Source organism: Bos grunniens, chromosome 16 (genome assembly GCF_055505025.1).
Source record: "Bos grunniens cultivar Pamir isolate PY7600 chromosome 16, Bosgru_T2T1.0, whole genome shotgun sequence".
NCBI lineage: Eukaryota > Metazoa > Chordata > Mammalia > Artiodactyla > Bovidae > Bos > Bos grunniens.
The window spans coordinates 50,973,663-50,998,781 of NC_141180.1; the positions used below are offsets into that span (position 1 = coordinate 50,973,663).

General features: G+C 37.2%; 1 protein-coding gene across 27 annotated transcripts in view; it reads left to right on the forward strand.

Moving 5' to 3' along the window:
• The window catches only part of CDC42BPA (CDC42 binding protein kinase alpha), a 297,854-nt gene that overhangs the window by 113,113 nt on the left and 159,622 nt on the right, over positions 1-25,119 (forward strand). For all 27 annotated transcript variants that reach the window (XM_086345011.1, XM_086345012.1, XM_086345017.1 and 24 more), the window contains one exon: positions 15,431-15,579. In XM_086345011.1, the coding sequence (XP_086201137.1) occupies positions 15,431-15,579 (149 nt within the window). The remainder of the gene's footprint in view (positions 1-15,430; positions 15,580-25,119) is intronic.

Consider the following 25,119-nt stretch of genomic DNA (forward strand, 5'->3'; position numbering starts at 1 on the left):
AGATACATAAGTCATACTGTTTAGCACTTTATACATTATGGTATGTAAATTAGACTGTAACAGCCATGAGTTTCAAAAGCAAACTTTTTTAAAATCATAGAACTCGTGTGTGTGATTTTTAAAATGACATTATATCTGAAAGCCAGCTTAGTTGGTAAAGAATCTGCCTGCAATGCAGGAGACCTGGTTTCGATCCCTGGGTTGGGAAGATCCCCTGGAGAAGGGAACAGGTACCCATTCCTGTATTTTGGCTTGGAAAATTCCATGGACTGTATAGTCCATGGGATCACAAAGAGTCGAACATTACAGAGTGGCTTTGACTTTCACTTTCATATCTGAAAGCCTAGACAGTGAAGCATATAGAAATGCAGCTGCCCTGATTGATATCTTAGCTTTCCTCCTTCTTCTTTCTGTCATGCTTTTTCAGGGTTCTTTCTTGGAGCAAAACTGCTGTTTTAGGACTGTAGAAGGGTTTGTGGCAGGAAAGGATGGGGTTGTCAGAGGAATGAGAGGAAGGCTTAATAGGGTTATGATAAGGAGGGGAGAGATATGTAAAATGAGGCTTCCTGGGTGTAGGCCATGCAGAAGAGTTCAAATTTTATTCTAATTTCAAGGAGGATTTTAAGGACAGTGTGATAATCAGTTTTGTATTTTATATAGAACATCTTAGCAGCAGTGTGAGGGATGGATTTCAGAGGGCTAGACTAGAGAGACTCGGAGAAGGCAATGGCACCCCACTCCAGTACTCTTGCCTGGAAAATCCCATGGACTGAGGAGCCTGGTAGGCTTCAGTCCATGGGGTCGCTAAGAGTCGGGCACGACTGAGCGACTTCACTTTCACTTTTCACTTTCATGCATTGGAGAAGGAAATGGCAACCCACTCCAGTATTCTTGCCTGGAGAATCCCAGGGACAGGGGAGCCTGGTGGGCTGCCGTCTCTGGGGTCGCACAGAGTTGGACACGACTGAAGCGACTTAGCAGCAACAGCAGCAGACTAGAGAGACTAGTTAGGAGACAATATTCAGGTGACAGGTAATGAGGATTTGAATAAAGGTGATGGAGGGGATGGATTCAGGTACTATTTAGGAAGTAAAATAATTAGAACTTGTGTTAGAGTGAATGTCAGTGGCAGAGAGAGGAATCAAAATGATTCCGTTTTCTGGTGTCTGACTTAGGGGTTCAGTACTTGGTGGTTGATTCCGGAGTTGGGGCATATAGGAAGGAAGAGAAAATTTAGAGTAGATGGGAAAATGGTTAGTTTAATTTGGTATATGTTGGGTTTGAATTATAGTGTGATCTACTTAATGGGTTATAGATATTAGTCTGGTGTTTCTAAGGGTGAATAGCACCATTTATTTTGGAGTTATTATCTTATAGATTTTGGTAAGCTCTGAATTGTGGTTTAAATCTGGACCACCACCTATTTTCACACAGCCTGCAAGCTGAGAATTATTTTTATATTTTAAAATAGTTGAAAGGAAAGCAAAAGAAGAGTTTTGCGACTTGTGAGTCTTTTAAAGTTCGCATTTCACTGTCTGTAGTTTTATTGACATAGCCATACTGTTGATTTGCACACTACCTATGGCTGCTTTTGTGCCTCAGTGGCAAAGTTGACTAGTTGTGATGGAGACTGGCACTGTATGTGTTACTCAGTGCTTTGCACTGCTGTGCTCAGCAGACTATAGTGACATTTCAAGTGCTGTATATATGTGTGTGTGTATATATATATGTATGTATTATATATCTCACTATACCATGGCATTTTTTATTTAAATTAATAGCACATATGCCTCATGTCAAAATAAGAAAGGTAGATTTTTCAAATATCATGCTCTTAAGGCACAGTAGATTGTGGATTATTTTATTAATAAATTACAGCATGGTGTTTATTACACCACTGTGCTTCACTTGTACTAATAGAATACAGTAAATGTCTACACTGCTAAACTGAGCACTCATCACAACATTCATAACTCACAGGAAAGCAGCAGTCAGAAAAGCTAGAAAATGTAACCTAATATCTTACCATAGCAGAATCTCTTCACAAAATAAAAAATGAAAGTGAGGCTGCAACTATAGTACCTGAGTGTCTCATTTATTAACCAAGCAAGGAAAGCCATTGACCAATATTGAGTTAATGAAATCATATATGATTGCAGCAGCCAAAGAAATGTGTCCATGGAAAATAAACTTGTCTAAGACTTAAGGAGAACAGTTACTCAAAGAATTGAGGACATTGGAAGGAGCATCAATGGTGGATTATAAAAGCAGAGAGATATAATCATTTCTTATCACATTGAGAGGTTTTCTTTGACTCTTGAGTGGAAAGATGTTGCTGATTCTGCTCAATCCTTGTTATTTGAGGAATCAGTGTTTGAGTTTGAAATATCTGAGGAATTAGCCTCTCTGAACAGTTTTTGTGGAATCATTATTGTCATATTATTAGGTTGGCACAAACGTAATTGCAGTTTTGGACCATGAATTTTAAATCATTATAACTAGGCTCAAATATATCTTCATTAATCAAAATAGGAACCATTACAATCAACACATTTTTGCCAACGAGAAATAAGTTTATTCCTGTAGTGTAAAAATCCATGCTTTGGGATTTAATGAACTCTTGGAAAGTATTTTCCACATTCTGCTGGTTGTGGAAGCATTTTCCCTGCAGTGAGTTGTCTAGATACTTGAAGAAGTGGTAGTCAGTTGGCAAGAGGGCAGGTGAATATGGCATATGAGGCAAAACTTCGTAGCCTAATTCCTTCAACTTGGGAAGCATTGATTGTGCAATCGGGCATTAGCATGGAGAACTGGGCCCTTTCTGTTGACCAGTGCTAGCTGCCGGCATTGCAGTTTTCGATGCATCTCATCGATTTGCTGAGCCTGCTTCTCAGATGTAATGATTTTGCTGGGATTCGGAAAGGTGTAGTAGATGAGACTTGGAACAGACCACCAAACAGTCACCATGTCCTTTTATTTGGTGCAAATTTGGCTTTGGGAAGTGCTTTGGAGGAACTTCTCGGTCCAGCCGTTGAGCTGGTCGTCACCAATTGTCGTATAAAATCCACTTTTTGTCACACATCACAATTCGATCAAGAAATAGTTCACTGTTGAGTAAAACAAAAGATGATGACACTTCAAAGCGATGATTTTTTTGATTTTTCAGTCAGCTCATAAGGCACCCACTTATTGAGCCTTTTCAACTTTCCAATTTGCTTCAAATGCCAAATGACTGTAGAATGGCATTGAACACTGAATGCCAGTATTGAATTCTTGGACAACTTCTCGTGTAGTTGTAAGAGGATCAGCTTCTGTAATGGCTTTTGTAATGGACGTTGTAAACTTTCAATGTATGGCCACTGTGCTCCTCATCTTCAAGGCTCTTGTCTCCTTTGCAAAATTTCTTGAACCACCACTGTACATTCTTTAGCAGTTCCTGGACCAAATGCATTGTTGATGTTGTGAGTTGTCTCTGCTGCTTTATGAGCCATTTTGAACTGAAGAAAATTGCTTGAATTTACTTTTTGGTCTAACATCATTTCCCTAGTCTAAAATAAATATAAAGTAAACAGCAAGTAATAAGTCAGTAGCAAAAAAAAAAAAAAATAAAGCGAGAAATGTGCATTAAAATGATACATAACATAACCACATTTATTTAAGAATATATTCCAGTATCAAAGTCAGATTTCAACAATGCACAAACTGCAGTTACTTTTGCACCAACCTAGTATTTTCAAAGAAGTTGAGAAAATATTGTTTTGATACAACCTGAATTGTAATCTGCTAAAATGTGTTACAATGGAGTGTGGTAAAACAGGAAAAGGCTTATTTGGACAGATTTACAAATTATGTGAAAATAATAGGTACTTGAAGCCTGTGGATGTTCATTTTTGTGTTAATCAGCAGGCAACTTGCTGCAAGTATTTGAATCTATTATGTATTGAACCAGTAGTATCAAAGTTGTGTTTCATTCAGTTTTTTGGAAACAACTATTACCATTTCTGTGGGGTTTTTTTTTTTTGTCAAATCAAAAGCCAAACATTCTTGGTATGCCATACACCCATTCACTGATTTTGCAATGGTAATGTTTTATTACAGTATTTTGAACAAAGGGCTGGCTGAAATATTTCTGAACCCAAAACCCCCCTTCAACCATTATTGTAAAGTATTGAATAGGCTTGGAAATTAGCTTTTCCTGTAGACTTGATATGTTTTCAAAATAAATTTAATATAAGATTACAAGGCAAAACAACACTTATATGAAAAACTATGCTGTGGTGAAGTCATTTTGACAGCTAATGTTTGAGTTACAAGAAATGTCAAGTTGCTGTATCTACTTCCCATATTGTCAAAAGTGAAAAGGAGAGAGATCTCCATTTCCATATAGATTTGCAGCAGATAGATATTTTGAGGTCAAACTACAGTTCTAACATCAGTTCTTGGCACTTGATGCAAGTGCAAAGGAGATGCTCATAGTTCAAAATTCGTTTAACTGGGCAGTGAAGAACTTCCATTTAACTTTGACTTAGAAGTGGTTAATCTGCAGTAATGACATGCTTAAACCCAAGTATCAGGAGAAAAATTCAATCGCGTTCTATAAATGCCTTACAGCTGAGGAATATGCTCAATCAAAACTATATACTCATGAACTGACACCAGTACCTTTTCTTGTGAATAGATAGTTTCACAGATGGGATGTGTAGAATCTCATCGTAGATCAGCATTTACAGATTTACATTTGCAGTAGATTTTTGATGACTTGAGGCTTCCCTATTAGTTGAGCTGGTGAAGAATCTGCCTGCAATTCAGGAGACCCCGGTACAATTCCTGGGTCGGTAAGATCCCCTAGAGAAGGGAACAGCTACCCACTCCTGTATTTTGGCCTGGAGAATTCCATGGCCTGTATAGTCCATGGGGTCGCAAAGAGTTGAAATTGACTCAGAGACTTTTGGCACCCCACTCCAGTACTCTTGCCTGGAAAATCCCACGGACAGCCTGGAAGGCTGCAGTCCATGGGGTCGCTGAGGGTCGGACACAACTGAGCGACTTCATTTTCACTTTTCACTTTCACGCATTGGAGAAGGAATGGCAACCCACTCCAGTGTTCTTGCCTGGAGAATCCCAGGGACGGGGGAGCCTGTTGGGCTGCCGTCTGTGGGGTCGCACAGAGTCGGACATGACTGAGGTGACTTAGCAGCAGCAGCAACAGAGACTTTCACTTCAACTTTCTTTTGATGATAGGGATCACTAACTTTGAGCCCCAATTAAACAAACTTTTATATTCTCCTCTGCTTACAAAAGGATTACATTTTCTCATTAGTAGTCTGTATTACCAAAATTGTACTAATTATCATTATATTTTGAATTTTGCTAATGAAATATGTGGAAATTTTTTGTTATTATATATGTACCTATATGTTATTTTGATTTTGCCTCTTGCCTGCTAAGCCTAAACCCTATTTACTATGTAGTCCTTTACAAGAAAACTTGGCCAACACCTTTTGCAGATAACAGTGAATACAAGGAGCGAATGAGAATCAATAAATAGTGCTTGTGAAAAGAGAAAACAGATGTGCCTAGAGAAGATGGAGATAGGACACCTGAAGTAGAAAACTTGTGGGCATGATCCAAGCAAGAAAGAGAATCATAACACTGCACCATGAAAGCTAAAGCAAGAAGAGTTGGTAGAGGAAACCATTAACAGTGTAGTCTTGTTGTTATTGTTCATTCATGTCCAACTCTTTGCGATACCGCAGACTGTAGCACACCAGGCTTCCCTATCCTTCACCATCTCCCGGAGCTTGCTCAAACTCACATCCATCGAGTCGGTGATGCCATCTGACCATCTTATCCTCTGCTGTCCCCTTCTACTCCTTCCTTCAATCTTTCCCAGCATCAGGGTCTTTTCTAATGAGTTGGCCCTTTGCATCAGGTGGCCAAAATATCAGAGCTTCAGCTTCAGCATCAGTCCTTCCAATGAATATTCAGGATTGATTTCCTTTAGGATTGACTGATTTGATCTCCTTGTAGTCCAAGGTGCTAAATAAAAAAGAGATGACTGGAAATACTGTGCCCACCCAAATCCTGTGTTTCAGCCTCAGTGGAATACCCTCCATTCTTGAACATCCTCTGTACTCTTCTATACTCTTCTTCATTTTTATTTTCCATAATACCTTTCATACTATGTCACTCCTCTTCCTCTTCCTGCCACTAGTCCTGTTGAAGTCTAGCCAGTACTTTAAAACTGTGCTCAAATTCTGTGTCTTAAATTCAGAATTCACAATTTGAATTAATCTTTCCTATTTCATTTTACCTTTACATTTTTAGTACTGCTATTATATGATTAACGTGTGTGTGTGTGTGTGTGTGTGTGTCTTTGATTTTTTGGTACAACTTAAAAATTTTTTTGAATAAATGACATGAACCCTGTTATCTTTAGCTAAAATATAATCAGAGATTAGTGAAACTTAATAGTTGTGGGGTTTATCTGATATCAGGACAGGTCAAGGTGTTCAAGCAGGGTCATTACTTGTCCTTATATTCCATACATGCTTCCAGAGTATAGTAGTGTTTTTCAAACTTCAAATTGTGACCCATTAGTGAGTTAGAAGGCATGGCACCCCACTCCAGTACTCTTGCCTGGAAAATCCCATGGATGGAGGAGCCTGGTAGGCTGCAGCCCATGGGGTCACGAAGAGTTGGACACGACTGAGCGACTTCACTTTCACTTTGCACTTTCATGATTGGAGAAGGAAATGGCAACCCACTCCAGTGTTCTTGCCTGGAGAATCTCAGGGATGGGGGAGCCTGGTGAGCTGCTGTCTATGGGGTTGCACAGAGTCGGACACGACTGAAGTGACTTAGCAGTGAGTTATAAAACCAATTTAGTAGGTTACAACCAGCACTTAAAAAATTAAATAGAATAGAAAATGATAGAGTTCGAGTAATAGGAATAAATATTATTTCATAACATTTATTTCTTTTATAATGATTACTGAATGTTCATATAAACCATATTTTTTATTGTGACTTATAGTCTATTGCCTAAAAGTCATGACATAGAGCTTTGCACATTTTAGTTGCTCAGTTGTTAAATTGAATGGAATATTTGACTTGAATTTACCATACTTACATGAAATTTTAGGGATGAATGTATCATTTCAAATATAATCTGCATAGATAAGCAAATTTAAAAGTAAGTCAAACATGTGCCAAGTATTTGCTTAGCAAAATTGTAACAGTTTATCATAGCTTTGCAAAAATTTTAAGATAAGGACTATAGACCACTATGACAGTGTATTCTACTGTGGATAGATATAACACTGTATATTTATGGTTTGCTTAAAATCTATATTTTGCTATAAATATAGAAATATATAGAATGGAAATAAAGTGTTCAAATACCAAATTTTATATAGCAAAATTTTACCTAATTTTCAATTTAAAAAGCCTGATTTATAGCTCAGAGATTCTCTGTCCTCTGAGTTATTGAGTCTTTGCTTTTTGTATTTGACACCAGGATTAATACTTCTTTTTCAGAGACATTTTTAAGAAACTGTGTGTATAGCCAGTCATTAATTATATTAGAATTAAAGTTTCACAATAACTGAGGAGGACTGAAATGCTCTAGAACTCAGATCTCCTGTAAAGTGTCAATTTTTCCTTACAGAAACCTTCATGGTATGAGTCAGAAGTCCTAAATTATCTTAGTTATCATCAAAGATTTTCTTTTGAATATTTACAAAATATAAGAAAATAAAATCATTTAAAAATATTGACAAGCCTAACTGTAGATACCCAAAAGGAAATTTTATTATACATAGTTATTTTCCAGAATAACTTTTAACCCTAGTAGCCCTAAACCAGTCAAACAAGTAATAGAATTTTCAGAGCTATACAGTTCAAGAAAGCTGTGATAAATATTCAGTAACTTGACTTTCATTTGTAATAAGTTCAGATTCACTATAGTCAGTTTATGAAACAATAATCATAGCATATGTGCATTTTATTTACTAGGAAGAAGTTGAATAATTTAATGAATGATATTAAGATGTGATTAGAACATTTTTTTCCTTAAGAAAAACTCACTAAAGCCAAGCCTACTTGGTAGCATGTATATGGACACATAAACTTACTCACTTAGACATCATTTAGAATATTACAAATCAACAAAATTTTCTTCTTCATATTTTTTATCCACTCTTTCCTATTTAGTTATTTTTGTTGTTGTTTGAGGAAAAAACAAAAAGATATTTAAAGCAAAAGTTTTACTTTTTGAATCAGCATTTGTAAACTGATTAGTGGGTGAAAGATATTTATTGAATTGTATTTAGTCATATGAACTTCAAATTCTTACAAGAATCCAGTTTGTACTGAAGATAGGAATAGTTAGAAAGGTATTTTTGTAAAGAGTGAAAAAACAAAAAGCTAGAAGGGATAAATAAAAGTGGGGCTCTAAGGACTGACTATTAATCTCTTCATGTTAGAACAAGATAACTAAAGGAGTTTGGTGTTTTCCCTAAGACAACTTCTAAAGCGTATCTGGTCTGTGAAATGTTTTTTCCTTTGTACTATTTATTTATTGTATGTTTTCACATGGCTTATCGTATGCCTTCATAGCATTCTTTTATTGTATGTTTTCACATACTTTAGCATTCTTTCCTTGGAATGTTGTTCCTTAAAAAGCAAAACTTTTAATTAAGGATTTTTTAGAAATTCAGAATTGGAAATTTTCTGATGTGTATATTCACATCTAGAGACCTGTTTATTTTGGAGGGATACAAGATTTCTGAAGACTCGGCCTGTATCCTTAATTTCTTTTTTTGTTATCTTGGTGCTTAGTACCTGCTGTTTATGTCATGGATATTGGCAGCTTTTTTTACTGAACGCTGAGTCTCTCTAATTTGAGTAAGATGGAAATTGATCAGAGGATCAAGAACCCTGAGTTCTGACTTTCCTACTCTTGAATGTATGTTTGGGCAAATAATTTATCTTCATTCTCTTTTATTACATAGCCATAAAATAGGAATAAACAGTCATATCCCTATCTCCAGTAGAGGATATTATATAAATTATGATTACTGTACTTTCATTCTATAACTCCTACTTCTGGGGAAAATGAAAGCCATTGGCTACTCCAGCATGAACTTTAACTTTCTATGCTCTGACCTCAGCATCTTCCTTTCATCTCTCCCCTGTATAGAAATTTATCCACATTTGGACCTCTTCTTTTCTCTCAATGTGAATGAGGTATATCTTTATATTTAGGGTTATTCTTATTGTCCTTTGCCTTTGACTCCATCACCTTTGGCCTTTAGCAGAACTTGGCTCCAATGGTTGACCTCAGTTTGACTAGATTTTTTTTCCCTTCTATACAGTGATCTCTGTACAGTGATCTCTATACGTTAAAAAGTTAATAGTCTCACCCTCTTAAGGTAACTGATGTTAACTTTATTGTATCCTTTCATTTTTTATGCTTTGTAGAATTGTATGTTTGTGTGTATATGATATTTTCTTCCTTTTTATAAAAATGGAATTACAAAGTATATATTATACAGCAGCTTGCTGTTGTCACTTAAAATATCTCATGGGCATATATGTTTAATTTTCTCTTGGGCAACAGTATAATATTTCACAGAATTAATATATTCAATGGATCCAATTACCAGTTTTGATGTTGATCTCTATTCATATTTTCATATTTGCTCCAGTTATCAACAGTGCTGTGCAGTAAGCATACTTGCCCGTAAGCCTTACACACTGGAGCTTTAATTTTAATTGACTATATTTGAAGGCGGGAGGAGAAGGGGACAACAGAGGATGAGATGGTCAGATGGCATCACTGACTCAATGGACATGAATTTGAGTAAACTCTGGGAGTTGGTGATGGACAGGGAGGCCTGGTGTGCTGCAGTCCATGGGGTCGCAAAGAGTCAGACACGACTGAGCGACTGAAGTGAACTGATATTCCTAAGAGTGGAAATGCTAGATCGAGGGGTATGCGTCTTTTAAAATTCAATAAATACTGTGAAATTACTTTCCCAAATAGTTGTAGTCACTCATCTTTCAAAAAATCAATGTTTTTTAACTCACGTTCTCTAAAACAGCAGTGATCTTTTTGCTAGTCGCATTGATGAAAGATATCTCATTGTTGCTTTGGTTTTGATTATGTATTAATTGGCTAATTGTGTTTCCTCTTAAGTGAGTTACCTGTTAATAGCCTCAGCCTAGTTTTGCTGGATTCCTTCCCCTCTTCTTGACAATTGGTAGGACCTCTCTATGTTAGGATTATCATCTCCTCAGCATGCCATCTGAATGTTGCCTCTCAGTCTCTGATTTTCTTAAACTTGTTTAAAGACATTGTTGCCATATTGAGTATTTTAAAGGTAGTCACCCTGTAAGAAGTAGATACTTGTCCTACTGGATATTAAATGTTACTGATTAGTTGATGAGAACAGTATGATACTGATACAGAAATAGACAACTATAGCAGAATAGAGTGCCCAAGAGCAGACCCAAGTGTATGTAGCATCTTAAAATATGATGAAGGGGAATTTCAATTAAGTTGGAGGAAAGAATGGAGTATTTAACTACTTGTTTTAAATAATTGACTCTCTGCATATGAGAAAGTACTCTTCACACCTTGTACAAAAAATCAATAAATTTCAGACGAATAAGTGAACCAGATTAAAAACAGATTCTTTTCCTTTCCTCTTCCTACAGCAGTACCCTCTGCTTATCTCTGTCAGAGATTTATATTACATTAAAAATGCCCATTTATTTGTATTTTTTCTTCATTAGATTGTAAATACCACGAAGGCAAGAACTGTGTCTTGTTAATTGTATCTCCCTTGCATACATGTAATGTTAGCACCTAGTACATTATTTTTATATATATATAAATATGGAATCAGTGAATGATTTCATTTGTCCCTCTCTTGTTCTGTATTCTTTTTTCCACTCCCAAGAAAATTATCTACAGAATAAATGTATTATAGAAAGCTGTTCACTTTGGCCATAAACTTGCAGTAGTGAAATAATCAAGAGAGGCCCGGAGCCTGGATTAGGATAGTTGGTAGGGTTAGAAGTAGATGGACTTCACAGATTTAGTAGGAAATAGACTCAACAATGGAGAAGGCAATGGCACCCCACTCCAGTACTCTTGCCTGGAAAATCCTATGGACAGAGGGGCCTGGTAGGCTGCAGTCCATGGGGTCACAAAGAGTCAGACACGACTGAGCGACTTCACTTTCACTTCCCTGCATTGGAGAAGGAAATGGCAACCCACTCCAGTGTTCTTGCCTGGAGAATCCCAGGGACGGTGGAGCCTGGTGAGCTGCTGTCTCTGGGGTCGCACAGAGTTGGACATGATTGAAGCGACTTAGCGGCGGCAGCAGCAGCAGACTCAACAAAACCCTGATGATTTAGTTGAATGTTTTAGTGAATAGTAAAGGAGAAAGCATAAAAGAATGACTTAGAGACAGTCACCGGGATATGTTGTAGAGGAAAAGGGCCTTTTTTTCCTACGTGAGATTATTACTTGTCTGCCTTTTTGGATGCGTTTTGTCTGCCTAACAATAAAACTCTGTTGCGAGTATAGTTCATTTTCTTTTCTCTTGCAAATCTCCTTGTGTGTTTTCTGCTTCTTCCTTTCCCCAGTTGCTGAATTCTGTCTTAACTGCACCTACTCTACCTCTGAGGACAAGGTGGGGGGAAATGTGAATAGTCAGAGGCAGAACACTCTTAGCAGGCAGGATAGGAGAGCAAGGAACACTTAAGTACTTACGTTTTATTCTGTCTCAAGGATGGTTGTATACTGTAGAAGAGATACATGATGCACACTGAAAGATTGGAAGGGAAGGAGTTCATGGAGTTTGGGGTTTGTTAAGAGAAGCACAAAGCATATGAGGATGAAAGTAGAAATAGTTGGTGACTCTCAGAGCCTAAGTTTTAAATGGTGATGGTGGATGGAGAAAATGATAGGATGATTATTTTTTAGCTGTTTATTGATAGATGGTATACTCAGACTTTAGGATTCTGGTATGGCAAGGACAGAGTACACTTTCAAGAGAGAAGAGCTTTTGATGTAAAAGCCTTTGATCTATTCATACTCTGTGTGCTACCAAAAAGAAATCCTGATTGGTACCTAGTAAATGTTTATTGGAGAGTAAGTTATGTTTTATGACTTTCTATGTATAAATATTAGATTTTAAAGATATGTTTTTTTATTTGAAAAGTTTCTATGTTTGCTACTATATTCAGAGTACTTCTTTTTAAAGTTAGAGCTGTGGATTTCTTCTCCATATCCATCGCCAATTTTAGCAACATGTTTAGGTTAACAAAATTTTACTACATTAAATTAGTCTGGACAGAGGAGCCTGTCGGGCTACAGTCCACGGGGTTGCAAAGAGTCGGATATGACTGAGCAACTTTACTCACACACACACACACACACACGCAACCTTCTTGACAGTCTGTCAAACATTAGACGTAGTAAATACAGCAAGTAAACCGTAGACCATAATTTGAAATATATTGTTTTCCTGATTTTCAGGGATTAACAAAATGAAATGTTTTTTTTAATTTAACAAAATTGCCCATGCTTATAATTTTAATGTATAGTAATAAGAATGTGAATTTTCTCAAGACTTTTAAATCTTAATGTCAGCTTGGTAATAAACTTGAAATAGTAACTCTCTTCTATAATAAAATCACCTTAAAGACATTATAACTGGCATTTAAATATATTCTGTTTACTAACCTTCTTGTAAATGCTGTACTCTGGAGAAAGTATCATTATTGTAGTTATATAGATAAGAAGGTAAAGTGCCAAAGGAATTAATTTTTCAAAAGCTACTTATAACCCACAGTTAGAATTTGAATACAGGTCTTTCTGAGTACAAAACCTTCTTTCTTTCCACTATGTTTAGCTTTCGCTCAGTAACTATGTTATGTTAGTGTTATGTTATGTTAGTATAACATAAACTATGTAACATAACAATATACTCATGTGTATGTAATACATATCCAGGAAATAACGAAGAAGTCTAGAAAATAGCGAAAAGTTAGGACAGACATAGTCTCTAATCTAACAGCCCAGGCTGCATTTAGTTGTGTACTCCTTGTTTTATCTTTTTGGTGTACACATGCTGTAACGGGACACTATTGTTTTTATTTACATTATTGCACACTACTTCACTTCTGACATTAGATGTGTGGATTTTCCACACGTCAAGTAATTCTCCCACACTAGCTGGGTGTCCTCTAATTTAACTCAGTTCTGATACTGTCCACCGAGAGAAGGCATCAGTCCTTCAAGATGTCCCCACATATACTCCCCAAAGCAAAGTCCATGTTGTTCCTGGTGCTTCTGACCTCCTGGCTGTAGATGAGAGATTTTTCTACCACCCTTTCCTCAAATTCAGTTTCTTTGCTAAAGCAGCTTACAGAACTCAGGAATAGCCCAATGAAAGAGATGTGAAGGGTAGGCACAGAGCTTCATGCCCACTCCCAGGCTGTACCACTCTCCCAGCACCTCCACTTGTTCGTCAGCCTAGGTGCTCTGTAAAACCTCAGGCTGAGTTTTTATGAAGGCCTCACAACTTAAGCATGATTGCTTAGATTGATTAAATAATTGGCCATTGATTTTTTTTTTAATTGAAGCATAGTTGATTTACAATGCTGTGTTAGTTGCTGGTGTATAGCAGTGTGATTCAGGTATGCACATACATACACATGCATATAATACATATTCTTTTTCATATTCTTTTCCATAATGTTTTATTATAGAAGATTGAATATAGTTCCCTGTGCTATGGAGCAGGACCTTATTGTTTATTTTATATACAACAGTTTATATGTGCTATTCCCAAACTCCTAATTCATCCCTCTCCCACCTCCTTTCCCCTTTGGTAACCATACCTACATTTGTTTTCTATGTATGTGAGTGAGTCTGTTTCTGTTTTGAAAATAAGTTCATTTGTGTTACATTTTGGATTCCACAGAAAAGCGATACCATATGGTGTTTGTCTCTCTCTGTCTGACTGACTTCACTTAATATGATAATCTCTACATCCATCTACGTTACTGCAAGTGTTATTATTTCATGCTCTTAAGGATTGAGTAGTATTCCATTATGTATATATACCACATCTTCTTTATCCTTTCATCTGTCAGTGGACATTCAGGTTGCTTCCACAGTCATAAATAGTACTGCTATGAACATTGAGGGTGTATGTATCTTTTTGAATTATCATTTCCTCCAGATATATGCCCAGGAGTGGGATTGCTGGATCATATGGATGTTGATGATTTATTCAATTTCCAGTTCCTTTCCCTGGAGGTCACGAGTGAGGGTTCTGGGGGTGAGGGTGTGAGACTGAAAGTTCTGATAGTCTACTCTTGGTTGGTGCCCCAGGCAACTAGCCCCCATCCTTAGGTTTCCTAGAGGTTTTCCAAAAGTCACCTTATAAACTCTAGTGTAGCTGAAAGGAACTTGTTATAAATAACAAAAGACACCTTTATCTTGTCATTTGGGAAATTGCAATGTTTTTTTTTTCAACTTACGTATTTTAATTGGAGGCTAATTACTTTACAATATTGTAGTGGTTTTTGCCATACATTGACATGAATCAGCCATGGGTTTACATGTGTTCCTCATCCTGAACCCCCCTCCCACCTCCCTCCCCAACCCATCCCTCTGAGTCATCCCAGTGCACCAGCCCTGAGCACCCTATCTCATGCATCGAACCTGGACTGACGATCTGTTTCACATATGATAATATACATGTTTCAATGTTATTCTCTCAGATCATCCCACCCTTGCCCTATCCCACAGAGTTCAAAAGACTTCTATACATCTGTGTCTGTTTTGCTGTCTCTCATATAGGGTTATCGTTACCGTCTTTCTAAATTACAATGGTTTTAAGAAGTTCTCTGCTCTATTCCAAAATATATATATTTCTTATTATAAATCACAATATTACATACCCATCAGAGTTTGTATCTAAAATTACTTCTCCTCTGTTTATGTATACCTAAGAAAAGTCTTTACTGGTTCAAGATGAAATAAGGAAAATATAGTGATGATGAAGATGAATTTATTCAACATAAATGACTATCTTATATGAAATGTTGGTAAAACTGTGGTCTGTTGTTGTAGGTTGACGATAATGATGTTATTTTTCACTTTTAAAGACAACATCAAAGCAATGATAATCCCATGTTTTTCCCTGTACCAGTTGTTAGAAGATTTATTTACTACTTTATGAAATTTTTAAGACTTATTGTGAGTGCTCCTGGTCATCTTACATAGCTTCTTGTTAACTAACAAGAAAAGTATTTGATCTGGTGCTGTTTGACCTTGCTGTACATTAAGTACATTGATTTTTCACTCGTATTTATTGAGTACATTTTATATTTTCATTCCTAGTACCTGGTTATGGATTATTATGTTGGTGGGGATTTGCTTACTCTACTCAGCAAATTTGAAGATAGATTGCCTGAAGACATGGCTCGATTTTACTTGGCTGAGATGGTGATAGCAATTGATTCAGTTCATCAGCTGCATTATGTACACAGGTGAGTAAGATGCAGTGAAGGAGTGGATTATATAAATGTCAGAAGAGATGTTTTTGTAAGAAAGTGATCATTTTGATGGCCATGGGATGATTTCTTCTTTGTAAACTGACAGGTGTAATTATTTAGTTTAAAAATTTCCTACAAATGTGTTATTTGGTATATAGTTTCAGATGGAATGAAAAGAAAAAGGCCATTTACAAAATGACTTTTATATAGGCCTGCTTTTATGCCTGTTTTCAAATGTTAAAAATCTCTATTTAAACATCTCATAATTTATGTGTAATAAAAAATGTTAAAACTTATTGGATGGTTTAAAAGGCAGCCTCACATTTTAAAAGGAAAGAAAGTAGGAAATCCTCCCAGAGTTATTGGTGAATTAATCATTCAGATGAGAAAATCTTTAGTGTTGTACAAAATGTGGGAGAGCAGAGACACTAAGGAGAAGCAGGCAAAGGGATCCTGGCGTGTTAGAAAGAGCAACCATTTTCTAAGACAGTGGTTTGAAAACTTCAGGATATGCATCAGAGTCATATGGAGGGCTGTTAAAACTCCAGAGTTTCTGATTTGGTAGGTTGGATGGGGCTGGAGAATTGGCATCTCTAGACCAGCAGCAGGATCAGTAGCATCACCTGAGAAGGTGTTAGTTACTTAGTTTTAGTCGCTAAGTTGTGTCCGACTCTTGGAACCCCATAAGTCGGACACGATTAGTGACTAAACTAACTAACTAACTAACTAACACCTTCTCAGGTGATGCTACTGATACTGCTGCTGGTCTAGTGACTTCACTTTGGATAATTTATGCCAAGATAGCAATGGGTGTTTCTTTTGAGTTGCAAGTGATAAGTGTAATCTCTGTGAAGAACAGGAATGGGGGAAGAAAAAAATTTTTCTGCCTCAGTGTTTATTTTGATGTGGGTATCTTATGTTGTGAATATCTTATGATGATTGATTTAATTAGTAATGTTTTGGGACATCATTAAAATAATATTTTGGTTAAAATTTTTTGTATTTTTCAGATCTCAATTTTACTTTTCCTATTTGCATGCTTTTCTCTGTTGATATCTGATAATCACAAATTTTACTGAAAACTAAAACATGCACACATTAAAAATTGTAAAGTACAGTGCAGTTTTTAAGATGGTACTGTGGTCTCCAGAGTGAATTATAGTATAAGAACCCCGAAGTGCTTTTTTGTTGCTTAAGCAGTAATCCAAGATTGTAGCTGAGGACTGTCATTTAAAAATACTTTAAGATATCATTTCATCAAACATTTAAAGGATAGTCCTAGACTTATGGAGTTTAGAGACACTTTACTTGGCTCACATCTAAATTCTCAACAAGGAATAATCATTTCTGAAAATAATACATCCAGATACAGAGATAGTAAATATAAGGTATTTCTGTTACCCTCCTTTCTGCCAGGTTGTGATAGATACTCTTAACTGATCATAGGACCCTTTCCCACCGACTATATATGCAGTCTTATAATTATTCTCAACACAGTATTCTGGGTATCAACTATGTTTCTGATATTGACATCTGGATTGAAATCCATTTCAACCCTCAGTGCTGCTTGAGTACCAGGCTGGGTTTAGAAAAGGCAGGAAAACCAGAGTTCATATTGCCAACATTCGATGGATCAGAGAGAAAGCAAGAGAATTCCAGAAAAACATCTACTTCTGTTTCATTGACCATTCTAAAGCCTTTGACTGTGTGGATCACAACAAACAGTGGAAAAATTTTAAAGAGGTGTTAATACACACCACATTACCTGTCTCCTGAGAAACCTATATACAGGTCAAGAAGCAAGAGTTAGAATCAGACCTAGAACAACAGACTGGTTCCAAATTGGGAAAGGAGTACGTCAAGGCTGTATATTTTCACCCTGCTTATTTAACTTCTGTACAGAGTACATCATGCAAAATCCTGGGCTGGATGAATCGCAAGCTGGAATCAAGATTGCCAGGAGAAATACCAATAACCTCAGATATGCAGATGACACCACTCTTATGGCAGAAAACAAAGAACTAAAGAGCCTCTGATGAGGGTGAAAGAGGAGAGTTTAAAAGATGGCTTAAAACTCAGCATTCAAAAAACTAAGATCATGGCATCCAGTTCCATCACTTCCTGGCAAATAGAAGGGGAAAAAGTGGAAGGAGTGACATTTTTTTTTTTCTTGGGCTTCAAAATCACCACAGACGGTGACTGCAACCATGAAATTAAAAGACCCTTTCTCCTTGGAAGGAAAACTGTGTCCAACCTAAACAGCATATTAAAAACAGAGACATCACTTTGCTGACAAAGGTCCATATAGTCAGAAGCTATGGTTTTTCCAGTAGTCATTTACAGATTTGAGAGTTGGACCACAAAGAAGGCCAAGCACTGAAAAATTGATGTTTTCGTACTGTGGTTCTGGAGAGGACTCTTGAGAGTTCCTTGGATAACAAGGAGATCAAACCAGTCAATGCTAAAGGAAATCAGTGCTAAATATTCATTGGAAGGACTGGAGCTGAAGCTCCAGTACTTTGGCCACCTGATGTGAATAGTGGACTCACTGGAAAGACTCTGATGCTGGTAAAAATTGAAGGCAAAAGGAATAGGGGACGGCAGAGGCTGGGTTGGTTAGATAGCATCACTGATTCCACGGACATGAATTTGAGCAAATTCTGAGAGATAGTGAAGGACAGGGGAGCCTGGCATGCTGCAGTCCATTGGGTCACAAAAAGTCAGACATGACTTAGCTACTGAACAACAACAACTTAATGTTAAATGAATCCTATTCATTCAATTATTGGACAACTCCAGTGTTACAGAATTTTACTTTATGGTAAGCTGAATTTCTTTTTCTCCTAATCATTGGTCCTAGTTTTGCCTTCAGAGTCAAATATAATCATCTAATTTATCTTATAGTCATTATGCTTTCTGAAGTCATCTCTTCTTTAGGTTAAATATCTAAATGTTTATAGTGTCTCTGTTATCAAAATTTACATATTCTCTTTCCCACTGTCTGACACATGTACACATACACACATGTACTCTCTCTTTCTCTTATCAACCTATGACCGCTTCCATCCCTCTTCTTTCTCCCTTCTTGTCTTTCTTTTTGCTTGGCAGTGAACATGTTCAGGTACATCATTGCACTTCTTAAAATGTTATTCCCATTTTCTTGATAGACTGTTTCAGCAAGTAGTTTACTGAGGAAATATTTGTTGAGTCCTCTTTTACAAATAGCATTGTGCTATTTATACGTGAAATTTTAATAAGTATAGCATACAGTTCTGACACTGAAGACAAGCTTCTTGTCCGTTTGGGGGCACAAAATATAAGATAAATAAAATTTAGTAAAGATTTTTTTAAAAGATAAAACCAAGCTTATTTTAAAGTGCATATGGAAAGGCCACAGAACTAAAATAGCTAAAATGGTTTTGAAAAAGGAGAATGAAGTAGGAAGAATCACTGTAGCTGATATTAAGACATACTATATTGCTGTCTTAAGCAAGACTCTCGTAATGGTGGAGGAATAAGCACATAGATCAGTAGATAGAATAGAGAACCCAATCATAGACTGACACAAATCACTCCCAACTAATTTGGCAGAAATCGTAGTATGAAGTAAAGGAAGACACATTTGAGATGAATGAATCTCTTCAGTGAAATAGATAATATAAAAGAACTGTTGTTGTGCATTCGTTTAATCATATCCAGCTCTTTTGTGACCTCATGGACTGTAGCACACAAGGTTCCTCTGTCCCTGGTGATGTCCAGGCAAGAATAGTGGAGTGGGTTGCCATTTCCTTCTCCAGTGGGCCTTCCCAGATCAGAGATCAAACCTGTGTCTCCTGTATCAGCAGTCAGATTCTTTACCATTGAACCACCAGGAAAGCCCAAAGGAACTATGTGTGTGTGTGTGTATGTATATGTGTGTGTGTGTGTGTGTATATATATATATATATATGTAAATGAGCTAATATAAACGGTACATGTAATGAATGATCACTTTGTAATTTGTTGTATGCTGTGTTAAAGTATAGGATAATGTACTGATCAAATGCTTTACTTTTATATTTGCCTTATGGCAACGCACTCCACTGTGCTTGCCTGGAGAATTCCATGGACAGAGGAGCCTGGTAGGCTGCAGTCTATAGGGGTCGCAAAGAGTCGAACATGATTGGAAGTAACCAATACTTTTTCTCCATAGTTTTTAAGCTTCTGGAGGTAGAGACTATGATGTTTTCCTTTATTGTTTTGGATAGATATATTTTATTATGTATCTCTGGAGGTTTCCTTCCTCTAGACAGGGAACCTTGTGTTTGTTTCAAAGTCTTCTTACTGGTTGTGGGTTAGTTGGTTTTTGCAATATAGCATTCCCATTGTCAAATCATATTTTAGAAACAGTTGCTATTGCATCTAGTATTTAGACTATACATAAACTTAAAAAATAGTTAAATCAGTCATTGTGGAATGTCCACTGGATTGTATTTCCTCATAGTGTAGTAATTTATCTAGGTGATTATTCATTCCTTTTCTTTCTCCTATCATTCCACAATGGATTTAGGTAGATTAAAGTGCATGCAATAAAACAATGGCAGAATATTTGTATGAGTAAAGAATCATGAGATAGAACTTATAATTAAAAATGAAGAACCTAAATCAGGAAAAGATAACTAATGAGCAGAAGTTGTTGTTATGTTTTCATGTTTTTCATGCTTGCCTTTACTTGTTTTACTTGGTATATAGCTTATTCATGTAAAAATGCTCACATTTCGGATCAGACAAGAATCCGAAGGGCTCATGCACACCAACTTTTTGTTGGATAGACTCTGTCTCTGAAGTCAAATTAGATTGGTTTTGTGGAACATAATGGAATGTGTGTGCTTTCCTGTGTTTGTCTTAAATATTAAGTATTGGCTTCAACAAATCCTAGGGTGGAAAGTATTTTTTGAAGTACTCTGGCCTTACTGTGGTCCAAAAATAAAACAAAAGGCAAAAAATAATTCACTTATTTTTCATGGATTTCTTCATCACTTCTTTTTCCTCATGGAATTTATTCAATATTCAAGATTTATGACTATAGTTTTTATAAACCTCACCTACTTAATGTTAATACTGTTTTATGTAAATGGTTAACTCTAGGGTAAAGTATACTGATACATTACAAGAAATGGATCAAACCTATTTTTATAGAATTTGTTGAGGGAAATAACACAGAATTCAGTTTCAGAAAAATTTTTTCATCCCTTATCCCATAAGATTTTATGAAGGATAGGTATGTACAGGCCTCCACCAGGGCTTCAGGCAGATTTCCTCTCTTTTCAGCATGGATATATAGTATGATTTGTCAGTTATTTTCTTGGTATATGTAAAATTATTATACTTTTAAAATGAAATAGAAATACTTTGAAGCCCAAGGCTAATAAAAAAACTCCCTTCAGTCTCCTACAGGTCTGAGTCTCATTTGAAAACTAGAATTTTTGATACTACTAATGAAGGAGTTATTTGTGTAATACCTTAAAATTACTAAAGAATAGATAGTTTTACAGTTAGAAATTGTCAGACTAGAGTTGTAGGTGAAGTTGGGATGTCAGCCATTATAGAGATCATTTTACTTAAAGATAGTCATTGTATTACAGTGCATTTAGTATTTCAGTAACTGCAAGGAATCTGGGCCAACTTCACAATTTAAAGGGACCAGTCTCAAAGACCACCCTTATTTCTGGCACCAATTACAGCTTGGGGGGTTCCCAAAACCACTTTCAATTTTAATAATTTTTAAGAGAGATTCAGAAAACTCACTGAAAGCTCTTCTACTTAAAGTTCCAGTTTAATACATGGAAAGGGTATAGAGTGAAATCAGCTGGGAGAAAGAAGTGCACAGGGCAACTCTCAGGAGAAGTACCAAACCCAGGGCTTCTGTCCTCTTCTCCTTGTGAAGTTAGGATCGCATTATTTCCCTGGTGTCCATGTGACAGTACATGTGGAGTACTGCCAATTACAGAAACTCACCTGAGCGTTTGGTTTCCAGAGTTTTGGGGGATTGCTCAATCACATATTGCCTATACGACTGACCTTTCGTCTCCAGCCCTCTCCTGCAGTTGAGATGATACTTTCCAGTCCCTTTCAAAGATAAAAGTGATACTACATGGACCAAACAAATTACATCATCATGAATTACATTGTTAATCTGTTTGGTGGCCCAAGGCCCCAGACAAAGATGCCATATTGGGTATGATGTTCCAAGGACCTAGAGGTCACCTACCAGTAGCTGCAACAAAAGCCAGACATCTCTTTGGGTGAGATTAGTTCTTCACTGCACAGGTGACTTCCTGGCCTTTAGCCAAGTCTCTTTTACAACAGAATGGTCATATTTTGGGGGGTGGTGCTTAGATTTAGTGTAACATTTATATAATGAACAGAGCAATAATTCCAGTGTGAGTATGTCTGTCATTTGGAGGAGCTCAGTAGGGATAAATTCAAAGAAACCAGTAATTCATCTAATAAGGCCATATTAGATGGCCTTCATATTTTTGTACAATTATGTTAATTGTTTTCCCCCTTTGATCTGTTATTTGTACCATATGATGAACTTGTGCAGAACTGTTTAGCATAGAATCTAGTTGAGGGTTAGCAAAATTGAGTTCTTTCTCTGGCTGATCATTTTATTATATCCTGAGGAGGCTTTAACTAAATCTCCCGATACACTTATTTATTAATATCAGTATTATCAAAAGACTTACGTAATGTGATTCAATCTTGCCAGCAAGGCCAGTGTTAACACCATATGGTGAGTCAGAAGATTCTGGCGTGTTACCAGGGTCCCACTGAGTTAGCAACCATATAGTCCATCATCATGTCATATGACTAAATTGTCTCCCAGAACAATGGCACTCAGGCTTGCAGAATTCCGTTTGACGATGCCAGGTGCCAAAAGCAGGAAGTTGTTTCAGCAACATATGGCTTCACCCCTTGTGGTATCTGGTGCAATTGAGCTAAGAGACAATACCATCTCTTGCTCTAAGTCTCTCACAGAGCATCAATATACTATTGGATTTCCCTTATTACATAATCCACTTATTTATACTTTTATCCTTAGCTATTACTTTTCCTTCTCTCCATTTGTCACTTATTCTTGCCCAAACTTTTGGTCCTTTGGGAAAAACGTTAGGTTTGACCCTGTGCTGGTCCAGATTGACAACAGCAGTACTAGCAGGTGCCTCCATACCAATGCACCGATGCAGTATAGGGTTGCATAAATACAGAAATACCTATCTGAATGACCAAGCAACCCAACAGTATTCCCTGCCAGCCTCCGTTTTACCAGATGGGAAGATGGCATGGCTCACCCTACCAAGTCCTTGGGAATACTGACGTTAAGGTTTAAAGGCTAGAATTTCTTCTTAGGAATTATCCTTGCTTTTGGCACCTACAGTTGCAGCCCTGGTGCTGAGACTCTGCATCTGGTAGGAAGGTGAGATGAGGAGGGAAGAATTATACAGTCATACCATCATCTGGAGGTTTGTGACATTGTACAGGAGACAGTGATCAAGAACATCCCCAAGAAAAAGAAATGTAAAAAGGCAAAATGGTTGTCTGAGGAGGCCTTACAAATAGTTGAGAAAAGAAGAGAAGCTAAAGGCAAAGGGGAAAATAAAAGATATACCAGTTGAATGTAGAGTTCCAAGGAAAGCAAGGAGAGATAAGAAAGCCTTTCTCCATGATCAGTGCAGAGAAATAAAGGAAAATAATAGAATGGGAAAGACTAGAGATCTCTTCAAGAAAATTATAGACACCAAGGGAACATTTCATGCAAAGATGGGCTCAATAAAAGAAATGGTATGGACCTAACAGAAGTAGAAGATATTAAGAAGAGGTGGCAAGAATACACAGAAGAACTATACAACAAAGATCTTCGTGACCCACATAACCACGATGCTGTGATCACTCACCTAGAGCTAGACATCCTGGAATGCGAAGTTAAGAGGATCTTAGGAAGCATTACTACAAAGCTAGAGGAGGTGATAGAATTCCATTTGAGCCATTTCAAATCCTGAAAGATGATGCTGTGAAAGTGCTGCACTCAATATGCCAGCAAATTTGAGAAACTCAGCGGTGGCCAAAGGACTGGAAAAGGTCAGTTTTCATTCCAATCTCAAAGAAAGGCAATGCCAAAGAATGTTAAAACTACTGTACAATTGCATTCATCTCACACACTAGCAAAGTAATGCTTAAAATTCTCCAAGCCGGGCTTCAACCGTATGTGAACCGTGAACTTCCAGATGTTGAAACTGGATTTAGAAAAGGCAGAGGACCCAGAGATCAAATGGGTTTTGGCTCAGTTGGTCTCACTTCTGCTTCATGGTATCTGAAACCAACACAGAGTTCTGATAGGTGTTAAGTGAACTTTGTGGAACATCATGAAATATTGATATATCTTACTCCATTATATGAGGTAGGAACCATTATGTTATCAACAAATATGACATTCATTGGATCATCAAAAAGACAAGAGAGTTCCAGAAAAACATCTGTTTCTGCTTTATTGACTGCGCCAAAGCCTTTGACTGTGTGGATCACAACAAACTGTGGAAAATTCTGAAAGAGATGGGAATACCAGACCACCTGACCTGACTCTTGAGAAATCTGTATGCAGGTCAAGAATCAACAGTTAGAATTGGACGTGGAACAACAGACTGGTTCCAAATCAGGAAAGGAGAACGTCAAGGCTGTATATCATCACCCTGCGTATTTAACTTATATGCAGAGTACATCATGCAAAGTGCTGGACTGGATGAAGCACAAGCTGGAATCAAGATTGCTGGGAGAAATATCAATAACCTCAGATATGCAGATGACAACACCCTTATGGCAGAAAGCGAAGAAGAACTAAAGAGCCTCTTGATGAAAGTGAAAGAGGAGAGTGAAAAAGTTGGCTTAAAATTCAACATTCAGAAAATGAAGATCATGGCATCCGGTCCCATCACTTCATGGCAAATAGATGGGGAAACAATGGAAACAGTGAGAGACTTCATTGTCTTGGGCTCCAAAATCACTGCAAATGGTGACTGGAGCGATGAAGTTAAAAGATGCTTGCTCCTTGGAAGAAAAGCTATGATCAACCTAGACAGCATATTAAAAAGCAGAGACATTACTTTGTCAACAAAGGTCCGTCTAGTCAAGGCTATGATTTTCCCAGTGGTCATGTATGGATGTGAGAGTTGGACTATAAAGAAAGCTGAGTGCCAAAGAATTGCTGCTTTTGAACTGTGGTGTTGGAGAAAACTCTTGAGAGTCCCTTGGACTGCAAGGAGATCCAACCAGTCCATCTTAAAGGAAATCAGACCTGAATATTCACTGGAAGGACTGATGCTGAAGCTGAGACTCCAGTACTCTGGCCACCTGATGCGAAGAGCTGACTCACTGGAAAAGACCCTGATGCTGGGAAAGATTGAGGGCAGGAGGAGAAGGGGACAACAGAGGATGAGATGGTTGGATGGCATCACTGACTCAATGGACATGGGTTTGGGTGGATTCCGGGAGTTGGTA